The 15,169-nt window shown below is 39.9% G+C and overlaps 1 protein-coding gene across 4 annotated transcripts in view; it reads right to left on the bottom strand.

Moving 5' to 3' along the window:
* RADX (RPA1 related single stranded DNA binding protein, X-linked) overlaps positions 1-14,767 on the bottom strand; it is a 25,617-nt gene extending 10,850 nt beyond the window's left edge. For 3 of the 4 annotated variants that reach the window (XR_007777597.1, XM_050974403.1, XM_009090536.4), the window contains exons 1-13: positions 14,122-14,767; positions 12,666-12,808; positions 11,732-11,924; positions 10,566-10,674; positions 10,344-10,435; positions 10,128-10,250; positions 9,323-9,421; positions 8,600-8,767; positions 7,988-8,148; positions 7,390-7,580; positions 6,325-6,393; positions 1,602-1,681; positions 857-1,150 (exon numbers count right to left, since the gene is read on the bottom strand). Coding sequence is in view for 3 of the 4 variants with exons in the window: in XM_050974403.1 (XP_050830360.1) it covers positions 857-1,150; positions 1,602-1,681; positions 6,325-6,393; positions 7,390-7,580; positions 7,988-8,148; positions 8,600-8,767; positions 9,323-9,421; positions 10,128-10,250; positions 10,344-10,435; positions 10,566-10,674; positions 11,732-11,924; positions 12,666-12,808; positions 14,122-14,761 (2,362 nt within the window). In the remaining variant the exon portion in view is untranslated. The remainder of the gene's footprint in view (positions 1-856; positions 1,151-1,601; positions 1,682-6,324; positions 6,394-7,389; positions 7,581-7,987; positions 8,149-8,599; positions 8,768-9,322; positions 9,422-10,127; positions 10,251-10,343; positions 10,436-10,565; positions 10,675-11,731; positions 11,925-12,665; positions 12,809-14,121) is intronic. The other variant, XM_050974404.1, reaches the window with a different exon arrangement.
* Positions 14,768-15,169: the final 402 nt, after the last annotated feature.

Consider the following 15,169-nt stretch of genomic DNA (forward strand, 5'->3'; position numbering starts at 1 on the left):
GAGAAATTAACTTTACAATCAATAAAGTGTGCAATACAGTGCTACTTTAATCTTCAATATTGTATTGTCAGTCCCAGGATTCTAATGACTTCAAATATTCAAACACCTTCTCTGCAAATGTCCCTTAGCAAATAATGAAAACTTTTAAATATGGAAACTTAACATGAGCATTGTTACACAAGGCAAATTCTGTCCCGTTTTAATGGGAAAACAAAAATAACCCTCAATAAAACTAGCAAACAGATACACATCAACTTGCATATTTATATTTTAATAAATAAAAATCAATCAACTGACACTTCAAGTTAACCAGAAGCAGCATGGAGCAGGTAATGAGTATGGCTAAAATACAGCCTTTCATTTTCTGCCATGGAAAGAAGGTACTTTAGGAGCAACAGTATGCAAAAAATCAACTCAATGAGAATAACGCTGAAAAGAAGCATTTATTCTTGTCTTTTTAAGAACACTAACTTGTTTCTGAGAAACACCTCTCCAGCAAAAAGTTAGCTGGCAAGTGCAACTTAATAATTTACCTAATTATATCAGGACCTATTACTAACTGAAATAATCAATAGTTTAAGGACTACACACATTCTTAAAATAACACTTGTTAAGACTATACCAAAACCTGAAATTATACAAAAAGTGTTACTACAAACAAGATATTCAGGCATTTCATTGAAAGGCATGTTTAATGAGAATAAAATTTACCCTAAATGGGGGCTCGAACAAAAATCTAAAATGTCAATAATTTTTCAAACCTCAGGAAATACTTAGACTCAACTGATTCCTTTAGAGAAATCCATTCCGTTTCTGATGAACTTACACTGCTCTTTTTACAATGCAAGCTACTTACCCAGAACTGTCACTTCATAATATCCAAGGCCATTAGCACTTTTAAACTCATTGATGTTTTTATCTGTTCTGGCTTCTACTGGCTGGTGCACTGCTGCATGAAGGTTGTACTGTTGCATAAGTAAGTCTTTGTGCACATAATCAAATTTACATGGGATACTTTCTGGGAAAATTTTACTATGATGAAAATAATTCAATAACTTGTCTTTCACTTGTGCCCACAGGTCACTCTGCCAGGAACCACAAGTTCTTCCAGATTCTTCAGTTTCAGCTATATTATTCACTCCTTCTTGATCTATTATAAGCACAGAAAACATTTATTTGCTTATATAATTGTATCACTCCTCTGTTAAATAAGAAATAGTTTTCATTAGAATATTTCAATTATGAACACACGGCAGAAATTAAAAAAGCTACAAGAAAACGTGAGGTCTTATGCTATAAAGTGCTTCTGTGACACTCACCTAACTTAAAACTTCTCTAAAGATATACTGAGAATTTATTGCCCATTAATGGGAAACAATCCAAAGCTGTGCTTTCAGCCATCCTGTAGAACCCAGGAGGGAACACTGAGTAGAATGACATTCACGGTACATTGCTACAGTGGTTCCCCAGAGGCTGATGCAACCAGATGTACAGAACTGTCTTAACAAAGCTTATAAGGATATCTTTGTTGCCTGGTTTGGACCTGAAGAAAAGCAGTCTTAAGCCTCCTAAGATTAATATAACAACTATTAGCAACGTACCTGTGAAATACTGCAAACTGTCTGACACAGCCTGTCCATTTTTATCTTGCACAGAATGTCCATGCTGATATTCATCTAAGCTAGAAAAAGAAAATTATAGTGTGTATATGTGTATATATATATATATTTATTTATCTTAAACCTAATTAACTTCAAACTCTATGCAGCAAAAGACAGGACTCTGAGTGATAAATGATACGAACTCGAGTGAATGAGCAGATTCCTTATTGTGAGAGTTGTACACAGCAGCTGGACACAATGAGACCCCTTGAGCTCAGTAAATCAGCAAAGCAGGGCTCAGGACTAGCCCTGCCTGATTTCCTGGCTTTGGGAAACAGACGGGGAAGGGTTTTACACTGGCAGCCGGTGTTTGCTGCCCTCTACCGGCACCGGGGGAAATAGCACGTGTGACACGGCCAAACTCACAGGTGACAAACAGGTGACCAACAGGTGTTTCGACGGCAAAAACCTGGTGCTCAGCATACGGCTGCACTGCCCTGCCATCCCCTTCAGCACCCAGAAACACAGCATGAATGGAGCCAAGCCATCACTCCGGAATCCAAAATGACAGAAATGCCAAATCCCTACTTTCCTGTGGACGTATTGTCCTGTTGTAATGATCAGTTCAATGAAGCAAACTAGGCAATTGTTAGACTTTCTTTTTTTAATCATAAAGTTTTGATTTAATGGTAAGAAACTATTCTTTATAAATCTAATAAATTACCTAGGATATTATGCAGGAGAAAAACATAAGAGGCACTCTGCAAGCAAATATGGTAAAACAAGCTCTTAGGCCCATGTGTTCCTTTCTTCTTTGATCCATTCCTCTTATTAGAATAAAACTCACTGTCATGTCTGAAAAAACTTAGGGAAAGGACTATCTTAATTATCTTGCATCACAAACAACTGACAAAGGTAAAACTTTGTTAGGGTACCATTAAAATTCCAAACCATCAAAGTAGTTAATAATAATGGCAAGATACAGACAGTAAAAAAGGAATCAAAGATGAACATGCTGTGTACTGGACAGCATATTGTATTGATATTAAATTTCATAAGGATTTGCAGATTTTAAGAATTTTTTTTCTATTTCATACTGGGGTGTATCTTGAAAATTACATGTCAACATTTCCTAACAAATGGAAAATATCTAAAATAGTATCTAGTGAAAAGATAAAAGGAAATGCACTATGGGTTTTGAGTATGAAAGTATATTATAAGAAATGCACTCCCATCATGGATGTATCACCACTGAAGTGACCCCTTTGTGACGTCCAAATCTAGGCACAAAAGAATCCTCACTTAAGCAGTACAACCTGTGCAATTACTGCCCACAAAATTAATTTTCACTTTTGAGATTTGGACCTGTCAAACATAAAATGAAACCCCAGCACAGTGTTAAGAAAGGCTTGCTCAGAAACCAATGTGTCAAGTTAGATACATACCAGCTTTTCATTAAAGCAGAGGATTAAACCAAGTCATACTGCTGACAAGTGGATATCAAGAAAGTGGATATAATGGATTTTTTTCTTTTAAAATTGTCTAGATTTGGAAGTGAATAGGCTCTGTTTTAAAGCAAGCAGAGCCTCAGGAAAATATGAAGAAAACTTGTCACGATTTTTCCCCACTTTGTTCACAGATCTGTAGCTGGGATAATTTCTACCTGCCCAACGCATTATTCCTCCAGGCCTGCTTTGTGCTGATGTGTGAACAGCCTGACTTGAGCTAGGCTTGTAAGGGAAACCACTTATCTCTAATACAGTCCAGGTGCTTCGTTGTGAATGAACCACTATGTCTGCAATGCACCCAAGGCCACCCAAATCTTTCCACTTACTGCAATGTGCTCCTGCTGCTGTACACCAAAACACCCACAGCCTATTTTACCCAGGCCAGCTTTAGGAGAACTTGTGCCCTGCCAGATTTGCTGTTTCCAGCCTGCACTCTGCAGGCCCCCCCTTTTCACAGATGTCACTTGAAAAAATCCTTTCTTCACTATTTTCAGATACATTGCTACTCAATTTGTCAGTCATTTTATTTTAAAGTATTGTCATCAAAAATAACATCAATCAAAATATATGGTAGATGAGTATTTTCAGAAACTACTGGGAATATAAACAAGTCCCATGCTTCACACCTATTTCCTAAGCACTGGGACTAAATGTGATAAATGAAATTAAGGAAAAAATTAGTTACGACTCGCAGCTATGCCCAAACAATGCAAGGAAGTAAAATGCCTCAAAACAATACAAGAAAACATTCCACTCTCTGATAAAACTGGTAAAACTTTTCTTATAGACTGGCTTGAAATGAACTGTTCTGACACCATTATGATAAACACATCTACCACAGAAAGTAACAGAGAGACCAAAAAGTGTTCTATGATTACTTGATAAGTCTACACAGATTGATTTTTAGTATCTACTAATTTCTGCCTGACAAGTTCTGATTTATGTGAAAAAGGGTTGTGAAGGAAAGATCACATGCTGTGAAACTTTTGGTCATACAAACCTCAAGATGAATTTCCCTAAATTATATTAACCCATTCCCTAGCTGTCACATCCACAGGAAGGAAAAAAATATAAAAGGGTCTACGTGACAAAAAACCACAGAAGTGAAACTACAAGGACAGAAGCATGCAAACAAGTTCATTTCATGCAGTATGGAGTGGGAGCATGTAGTGCAGCAATTCCACGGTAAACACGCTAAATTTATGAAGATTAAAATTCTAAGAAAGCTACTGTGCTTTTTTCACTTCCAGATAAAAATATTCCTGTCTGAAATTCCTGATCTTTCCTCATTCACCATCACTTCATTCTCTATAAATTAAATTACTTTGGAGTACATTAAATGCTTAGAAGTACCATTATGTGGAAGATCTTTACTAGAAAGGATATAAATATCAACAATAGTACTAAATTACCCAGTTTCTTTGTTCTTTCTGAAACCCTCAAAAGTCAGGTAAGTTACCTCAGAAATGCAGGAACTGTAGCTGTCAATAAAAAAACTCAAAATAAGCTCTTACTGCTTAAAAACCCCAAAATGAAACCACATGTTGAAAATAACATCCAAAAAACTTGATACAGAATAGTTTAAGTTAGAATATGTACTTTAAAACATATCTCTACTATTGGATTCAATGATCCTTGTGGGCTTCTTTCAACTCAGAATTTTCTCTGAAATATGTGAAATTTGTAAAACTACTATTGTTATTTCATCAATATATTAAAGTATTTCAGTGAGAGCTGACATTGTGCTGCTCCTAAGGAACAGAAACCAATGCAATTTTTAATTGTGTCAGCTAATTTTCTATTTTTCTTTGGCAATTTGGAGAATTCAGCACAGTTCTATATGTAGTTACAGAAATACACGAGTTACCTTTGAATTATATAGAGTGAAACAGCTTTCCATAATCCAACACAGACTTTCTCCTCCTTTAGCTGGGGTTCTAGCACTAATGGCATAGAGTGGACACACAGGTAGCGAGGAGAGTAGCAGATTGAGAAAAGCAGAGAACAAAGTAAACATGCCTTAACTTCTGGCTTCACCTATAAGAAATGGGGAGAAGACATTCTTCCCATCCTCCCCCCACCATGGAAAAAGTGGAACATTTCTCAGCAAGCAAAAGAAAACCAGATTCCTTACAGTCAAGGAAAATCTTCTGATTTTCCTATGGATTTGTACCACAAGTCCCTGCAAAGTCCTGCACCACCTGCAGAACTGTGACCTTAAAGCCAGGTGATGCTTTTAATGAACCACCTGCAAAGTCAGGTAATCATTTCTCCTAGAAAATGCAGTTTCTACCAAAAGGACCAGTAAATAACACGGGTTCAAAAGAGCCTCATTTATCCCACAGAAAAAGCTGTTGAAAATTAGCTTCCAATAAATGTGTTTCAAGAAAACAGGCATGCTTGTAGGGGAGCAATACTGGCAGAATGGTTAAAAACTTTGTTGCCCTATTCCTAGCACTCTAATTCTTGGGTTTAGGAGGGAAAAGGAAGAGATGCTAACAGTAAACGAAAAAGGCAACTGAGCCATATACATAGTCATGACACAAATCCAGATCACTGCCAAAATACACAAACATCCTAAATTACTGACACCAAGGAGTTCAAACATTCAAGTTGCTCATGTTCTGTCTGAAACAAGTGACAAGAATTTATGGCCCTTAAAATGCTCAAAGGAAAGTAGCTCATAGCCCCTGGTTAACAAATAAAAGCACTCACTCAGTTTTCTTAATAATTTCACTTTTGTAGTTATTTCAGTAGGTTCCAGACTTGACAGGGCTCTAGGTTTCAAACTCCTATGTGGACTTCAAAAAAACCCCACCATCTCTGGATCTAAGCTGAGTAATGTAACAGCTGAGTGCTGGGGAGTGAAAGGAGCCAGGGGAGTGGCTTCCCAGGGACAACTATACTTACACATCTGTAGCATCAAGAAAATGTACAGCTCAGCCACCACCAGAAAATCCATTAATTGCCATGATGAACTTCTGTAACTATTCCCTTAGTAGAAGTAGTAGCAATAGAAAATGTTTAATAACATGCCCAATATTATGTTTCAGATACATTTAGAGTTAGTGCAGACAAGTGAATAGTAAACATGAAACTGTACCCTGATCTGTTCTTTCATTTTCTTCCTTAGAGACTCCCAATCTGTAAAATTTTTACTTGGAGTATTTTTGTTTGATTATTGCAATTATTCAACACAATTTCACATGACTTACCCAAGTTTTCTTCTTACAGTCCGTGTAAAATAGGGGTAAGATGATACAGGACTAACAGATGTACCTCCCCTTAAAGTAGGAAATTCACCATTACTTTTCAGTATCTATTTAAATGGAAATTCACAAAGCAAGGGACATTTCAGGCAGAACTAAAGTAAGACTCAAATGCTGGAAGTTTTCATATGGAAAAGAATCCAATAAATTTGCTATAACACTGCCAAACAGAACTTCTATTTACCAAGGTTTTCTTAATACTAAATCTTCATTCAATGCTAATTATAGTTTATTTAATTTCCCCACAAAATATACTAAATATCCACTCTCTTCACACATTATGACTTATGAATGTGAAAATTAAAGAAGAAAAATATACCCTTTATATGAGAAATCCACTGCAAAAAACCCAGATGTGACTGGCCTAACTTTTGAAACTTTCCATCTGTCAGTGTGTACACCAGGCTCTCAGTAGCGAGTATGGCTGTACTAGATTTTATACAAGTGTTGCAACAAAGACCAGTCTTATACATGCAGTTACTTTACTCCTGAATTTAACACAGTTGTATCAGACAAATTAAAAGTCATGTTGAGCCCTCAGGTTAGCACATGACCACCATCTACTTTTTCTGACAACAAGTTACAGCTACATGCAGCACACCCCATTGCCCAGAAATCAAAAATAAGGTGTTTGAAATTAAGGAACAGGTATACCTGATTCTGCATTTTCAGCCAAGATGTCTGATTTCCTCATCAGTGTAGCTGTTGTTTGTTCCACAGCTATATCACTAAACTACATTTGGTTCAAGTATTTACTATTTTTATTTCAAATTTGTGAGCTTAATAAGAAAGCAGTAGAAATATTAATCAGATGAGAGCACCACAAACCTACTTTAATTAATCCTTCGCTAGCATGAACAGTGTAATTGTCATCACCTGAAGCTATGAAAAGTACATAATTACATTTCAAGGATTAAACTATATATGCTTTTATTCTATAGCCTGGGCTCTGGCCTAATTTTTGAAAACACTTTTTAGAAGATCCACCACGTATTAATGAAGGGAGCTTACTGTTCTGCATCTCTTCTGAACCTGCGTGTTGTTTTTCTCTTGACTGAACTCCTCTTTGACAGCGGAGCTTGGTGATGTTCCTCAGGAGTGCAGGGTGGCCCCAGAAAAGATTTAACTTCTTCATTTTTTCCCTTGTCAACACAGTCTTCTTTGGACGCAGAAGAACTTCCAAGAGACTGAGAGGTATCTTTCTGCAACAACAGTTAATTGTTTAACATTTTCAATGCACTTAAAGCTATTTCTTCCAACTCAAAAACCTGCAGATTTCTGACAGTCACCTTACATTTAGCAGAAATTACATTCAAATCATATTAATAAGGTAAACTCTGTCTAGGTGACAAGTGAGCATGTTGCAGCAGTTGCCTCTCCCACACTGCAATTTACATGAGGTGACCAAACTACTAACTTTGAAACAGTTATAAGTTTTACAGAGGACTGCCAAAACACTTTCAGAGAAGCACTGAATCACCGCTTTTTAAAATTTTGCTCTCAAAAATCAGATTAAGAGACAATGTACATAGATTCTGAACTCATTTGCAAAATTCTCCATTCTAATGACAATCATAGCTGCTTTGGCATTAACTTTCACACACCATACCTGGACCAAGTCCCCTCCTGAGGCTTCTTCTGCTGCATTGCTACAGCTGATGTATCTTATGGCACTAATTATTCCCTGAACAGCAATTCGCTTGTGTTCTCTGTAGTGCAGGTCTTCAATCTCTTTCCCTATTTCACCTATGGGTTTCAAAACTGATTCAACTGCAAAAAAGAAATTTCCAAAATCAAGTTTTAGGGCATATAATACCAAAATCTTTGAACAAAAGTCTAAAGAGAAGATTTACTAAATATTAAATGGATTTAAACTTGCGCTTTTAAAGAATTCTAAACTTTTTTGCTATCCACATCACATGGAAAAAAATTAAAACAATTAACCTTTTTAGCACATAAGCATCTGTTAGTATGCATTGTCAGACACCACAATTTCTATTTCAGGTGAAATTTCCAGTTCAATGTAGCCTTCAGAATAACTATTTTTAATATTGATGTAGCAGAATATTCAGAGTAAAACTTCTGGGTATATGTGTATTTCCTGTGAGGTAAGGATTTAGCCTATGAAACATTTAGTCACAAAAGGGAGATTTTCATAGAGTAAGACTGACAGGAAAAGGCCACAAATTTTAAAGATATTTCATATATGATAATATGATACCTTCATTGTTTTTACAATATTTCAAAAAGCTATCAGGAGGTCGTGGAAAAGGGTAATAGCCACCGATGACAGTTTTCTTTATTTGATCAGCTTCACTTTGCGATTTGGTCCACTGAATGAAGTTTTTCACTTTGGCATCCTTGGTGTATGGCTGGCCCTTGTGCCACCCTTTTAAGACAAAAATAATCAGGTATCAAAACCAAAGCAGGCAACTGACATTTGTTCTCATTTTGAAACTCCCCTGAACACTGCCTAGAAAAAACAAATTAAGACAACCTTGACTAGAGACTACAAAAGATGTCTTTTGTCAAGAGTGCTTTACAAAATGAGTACCTTGAATTCCATGACTACACTTGCATTCGACACCGAATGTCAGACAAACGTTAAATAACGGGGAAAAAAAAAATAGCAAAAAAGCTCCTAGAATAGAAAAGCTGCAGGTGTTATTTGATGTTTTAAGTAAGTGGTAACCACCATTGCTACCCAATCAAAAGATAAATAGCCTGAAAGAATTAGTAAACATGTATCTTAATCTAGAAATACTTTTTATAAGATAAACCCATTTTAATGCCTCACAAGAATGCCATTTGCCTTCTTGTCTTCTGAGTGATGTTTCCTTATGACCTCATAGTCTGCACTGATTTATTGAGCTGTAAAATAAAAATATCCTTTCCAAAGAAACAACATGAGAACTACATAAAACTAGAACTTAGTTTAAGTTACCTGTAATGAATATTTGACTTTCATTTGAAGTTGTAAGGTAAACTGTCCTGGAAGGATTCTCAGTCATCACTCTCATCTGTGTGCACACCAAGTATGTCACTGGAGAAAAAAAAACCTTTTTTTCCTGACAGTTCATTGATTTTAGAATAGCAAGACTGACACACACTGGATTAATTTTATTAAGTCCTCTTAACAAGGCAATTTAGTTCTTGACCCTACAAATGTTTCACAAGGTTTTGAGTCTCCATTATAAATTACCATATGGACATGCAATTAAATATTGAATTTAATTTCAGCATAGTTATTACAATTGAAACATAAGATACTTCATCAGGTAGGATATCATTGACTGCTGTTGGGGCAAAAAACACTGTTTCAAAGAAATGAAGCTTTTCCACTCCATTAAAACCTCTTAAATTATTCCTGTCCATAAAAAAAACAGGTATTTACAGATCAAGAGGAGCAGGAGATTTGACCAGCTGCTGCCTTTAATTGCCCCTGATCCAAGAGATGTTGCCCAGGTTCTTCTTCACAGAAACATCTGAAATGAAGGAGATCAGAGGTGCCCCAGGCGCAGCTGCCCATCTAATTGTTTAGGCTAACTGACAGACTGCAATTTGTAAGGGTTTCAAATATTTAAACTATTTTTTATTCTTAAATTTTAATTTATGATCCACTATCTTCTGCTTGAGAAGATAAATCAGGGCATTTTTTAATTCAGTGGCAACTAATCTCAGAATTTGAAATTCACAATGAACTAGAAAAACATTAAGAATAATTATTAGCATTATAGAGAGTTGCATACTTGGATGAATACGCTCAAACACATCCGGCTGAGAAGTTGCAAACAATTCCAGTATGAACGGCTGGTCTGAGGTCCCATCAATGGCATGTGCCCAACGATACAGCCAGAAATCTTCACTGTGTTCTAGATAAACAAGTATTAGGAAAAATATATAAGCATTTACTTAAAAATTTAGAAAATATTTGTAAGTTCTGAAAGTCATATTTATAGAAAAACCTCTTTTTCTGGCTCGTTCAGCCCTTCCTACAAATGTCACAAGACCAATAACATCACAGGAATGATTGTGCGGTAAGTCATCCAGCTCTGACCTAAAAGCAAAACAGAAGAAAGCTGGGTAAGCTTTCTCAGAAACTCTGCAAAAAGCATTTGCAGTTAACATTCACTGTAAGCTAGAGTAATTTAAATTTCAGCTTAATAACCAACAAAATTCTATTTTACCTTGTGATAAATCTATATTTAACTTCAGGTAATCCCCACTCCGGCTTAACCATTTCTTCTGGAATAATACTTATTTCGGTAGGAGGATCTCGAACATTAAGGCAAATTTCTGACAAAGAAAAAAAAGTCAGTAACATTTACAGCGTGAATACAAATTATCATAATCATCAACATCATTTCTAAACATTTCTATCTCCTGTCAAGCCATCTTCAGACATTGAGATCTGGTTTTAATGCAAATATTTATCAGTCAGGGAAGATACTGTTTCTGGCAGTGAAAACATTGCTTCTTTTTGTGCACTGTAGCTAACTTTTCGTGCACTGTTTTCTAACTCCATTAGGAAACTGTCATTGTCAGTAAGTGATACATACATCACCTTTCACCAACATGAATATTGTTTCAAGAAGTTATTTGAATTTTCTGAGTTTTGGCTGTTATTTTGTTCTGAGTATAAAAGCACAGAATGGGAAAGAGCTCATACAGAGTGAAGGAAGAGAGAAAACAACCCTGAAGTTGATCAAATCCAGTTTGAAAAGGACATTACTGTTCTGTTGCAGGACTGGTATTTTTGTAGTATAGCTCCTTTGAGGATACTCCTCCACAATAAACAACTGGCAAGTAAGAAAATGCTTTTTATAGCCAAGGAATATTCTTCATACACATTCCCACTGTGATGCTCTTTCAGCACACAGAAGTCTTCAGTGCAACTCTTTATTCTGTGGAGCTGTGCAGATACTGTGGGCCTTGACAGTATACAATAAAATCGAAAGTCAGATGAGGTGATAATGTCCTTCAATGACCTGGAAAAAGGTGTGAGCAGTGTACAAGCAGTATGTGTGTCATTAAGCAGGAAGTAGAATCAGATTAAAAATCATTACTAGAGGCCTATCTTTTATAATCTCTCTTCCTGATATCAGGGATTCTTTTTTTATTTTTTAAATAAAGGTTTTAACTAATTGTGGCAATAAACTTTGTAGACATGATTAAATATAAACAGGGAAGAGCAAGAACCTGGATGCTCAGACACTTTTCAGAAGTACTAACTAAGGATTTATACCTTATCAATTATTCTCAGCAATGGATCACTTTCTATTTTATTTCTATGGAGAACTACTTTGCACAACTGTATTTTATAGACTCAAAATAGGTTTCTGCAATACTTAACCAATTGTAGCAAATCTCTTCATCTGTGAATCCCCTGGGGTGGGGTGTGTTTTGAATGGGTAACTGGATTTGATGGCATACTTGGCAAGGAGCAGCACTGTGCCAACCTTCATACTGTGATACCATTCAGGACACAGAGAATTCCACAAAACCATTGACATCATGCCTGAGCCATCAGCAACTTCAAAGTAAGCCTGAAGCAAAAAAGAGACAATATACTGTCATCTTATTTATTATCATTGTGCTGGGTATTTATTTTGGATAATGCACCAGAACTTGACTCATAAACGATTCCTCTGTTACAAATGGATATAGAAGATGTTCCAGAACTTATACTGAATACTAGAGTGGAAAAAATCCCCAATTTTTAACCTGGGCAAATGCTGAATCTGAAACTGAGCAGATCACTGAGCAGTAAAAAAAGATTTTTAAATTAACCTACCATACCTCCAGTCTCCTTTTCCAAGAAGTTCAACACAAAAATATTACAAGTTAAATATATTAGAAAAATCATTAAGAATTTTACAGTAAAATAATCTATCTGAAAGTCAACAGATAAGAGAACCAGGGCCTAGAAATAACTTAAATATATTGCCTTTTTTTTTTTTTTTTGACAGGATGCGCTAAGTCCAACTTTCAAAGCATAGAGACCAGAAATGTTTAGGCTGTTAAACTACTAACACCTCAAAGTATCCTTTCCTTCACAAAAAGCTCAAATGAACTACAGTAACTGAAATTCACCCACTAAAGTCTGTAAACACATGATCACAAAATTCAGCATTTCTTGCTCTAGAGAGCTCAACATTTTTGTAAAAGCAGCATTTCCCACATAAAATAGCTATAAAATAACTTTATGTGCTTACTATATGGGAAAAAGTATTTTCAAATATCCTACAGCAATCTGAGTGTTAACCTATGCATTTATCCCTCTTTACCTGATAAGGCATCTCCATTTTTTTCTCTGGTTTTCCATAGTACCTTAGTCTAGATTTGTGCAGGATTCTCACAAGAAGTGGATGGAAATGCACTCTGCTTCTCCATGTCATTTCCAGATGACCAAGATTAGTCAGTTTGGAGACTAAGGTTAAGGGGAGGGGAAAAGAAAAGACCAAAAAAGAGCATCTAAGTTCTCAGGAGTAAAGTGGCAGAATGTTACATATATTTTATTAATGTTTCTAACATTTAAAAAGGCTCATCTGCTGATATCATTCACCAATAAAATTCTTTTATGAACTATCTGCACACAGCATAGTTTTGCTTTTTTTTTTTAATTGAGAGTGATGACACATTTTAAATGACACAGAAGTGTGGTCAGATGAGCAGAAGGGCTATTACAAAAACCACAGGTGTCAGACTACAAAGGCATCACATTCATGCAGAACTCCTGTTATACCTCCCTCCTCATCAGGCTTCATGGAATGGCCTGAGCCCCCCAGTACTGACCACATTTTGGGTGGCAGTTTCTAAGTGTGAGCATCCTGCCCCACAGACCAGACGCAAGAATACTACTGCACCAGTGTTCTTGACACCTCAGAAGACTGGGCACAAGCACCACAGCCACATATTTTCAGGCAATGTTCCTAGGGTTAAAAAAAACCCTCCCAAAGCAACAAAGAATCACAGAAGGGGGTGGGTTCAAAGGGGTCATCTAGTTCCAACACTCTCCCATGGGAGGGACAGGCTGCACCAGACCAGGCTGCTCAGAGCTCCATCCAAGTTGGTCTTAATCGCTTCCAGGGGTGAGGTACCCACAAGTTGACAACTCTGTGCCTAGGCCTCACCATCTTCCCAGGGAAGAGGATTTTCCCTCAGGAGCAGGTGAACTGTGACACAGGTGGCATATTACCAGTGGGGCCAAAAACAGCTGGAGGATACCAGGAAGCTAAGCCCAGCTGCACAAGCAATCACAGAATCAATCAGCTTGGAAAATGCCCCTAAAATCATCGAGTCCAACCTATGACCAGACACCACACTGTCAGCCAAGTCATGGCAACAAGTGCCACATCCAGTCTTGCCTTCAGCACCTCTAGGGACGGTAACTCCATCACCTCCCTGGGCAGCCTGTTCAAATGTTTAATCACCCTTTCTGTGAAGGAATTCTTCCTTATGTGCAAAGCTAAACTTTCGCTTAAGAGTATATGCCCTAGCACTGCCGCTGGTTGCCTGGGAAACGAGCCCGAGCCCCAGCTGGCTACACCCTGATGCCAGGTGATTGTAGGCAGAGAAAAGGCCCCCTCAGCTCCTTCAGCCACCCCTCATGGGACTTGTGCTTCCGACCCTTCCCCAGCTCCGTCGCCCAACAAAAACGGCACCGCCCCCTCCCTCAGGGTGCCCCGCGGCGCCTCAGGGCGTCCCTCCCGCACCCCCTACAGCCGCCTCCTCCGGGCTTACCATCCACATCCACCTGCACCGGGGGCCTATCCGGTACCCACACGTCTCCATAGGGATCCTCGTTGTTCCAGAGCGGCAGGTAGTGCCTATTATCTCCGCGGAGGGGCTGGAGCGGGCGGTGCCCGTCGGGCGGGGTGCCCGCGGCGGCGGTGCCGGTGCCCCCCTCCCGCTCCAGCCCCTCCAGGCAGAAGAAGCCGCGGTTCAGGCGCCTCTCGTCGTAGCGGTACGAGCAGCGCGTCAGGCGGAGGCGCGTGCCCGCCCGCAGGCGCGCGCGCTGCACGAGCCCGTTGAGGCGCGGCGCGAGGTGGCAGCGGTGCCAGCGCGCGCCGTCCGCCAGCGTCAGGTCGTACCAGTACTGGGGGGAGGCGGCGGGCGGCGCCTGCGCCAGGTACCGCTCCACCGCCACCACCGTCACGGCCGGCGGCTCCGCGGGCGCCGCGCTCAGCTGCGAGGAGCCCTGCACCTCCTCAAACACCCTCTGCAGACAGAAGGCCCCGCCGCCCTCCGCCGAGGCTGCCTCCCGGCTCTCCTCAGCGCGTTCCGAGGTAGGGTCCTGCATGACAGCGTCCTGGCCACCCTTCCCGGGAGAGAGCCGCGGCCCGGGGCGCTGCCGGGGCCGGCCGCGGCTTCCCGCTGTCATGGCTGAGCTTAGGGCGCCGCCCCCATGGCGCGCGCGCGCGGGGCGGGGCGAGCGTGCGCGCGCCTTTCAAACCTCCAACGGCCGGGGCGGGGCGGGGACGTGGGGACGGCGACGGGGACACGGCAGCCGGGGTATGGAGACTGCGACAAGGGACAGCGACAGGGACGCGGCAGCCGGGGAGCGGCTGCGGTCGGGAGCAGCGAGGGAGCTGAGGCCCGGGGAAGCGGTGGAAGAGGCGGCCGCGGGTCGCCGGCGATAAGTGGCAGAATAGCGGCGGCCCCGGGTGTTCCTCTGCTAGGCCGGGGGCCGCGGCTGTTGCCGCCCTCGCCGGTGGCTGTGGCGGTGCCCGGCAGCTCGGGGCGCAGGTGACCTCCAGCACCCCGTCGGTGGGACAGAGGCCCTGATCGG

This window comes from Serinus canaria, chromosome 4A (genome assembly GCF_022539315.1).
Source record: "Serinus canaria isolate serCan28SL12 chromosome 4A, serCan2020, whole genome shotgun sequence".
NCBI classification, from domain to species: Eukaryota; Metazoa; Chordata; class Aves; order Passeriformes; family Fringillidae; genus Serinus; species Serinus canaria.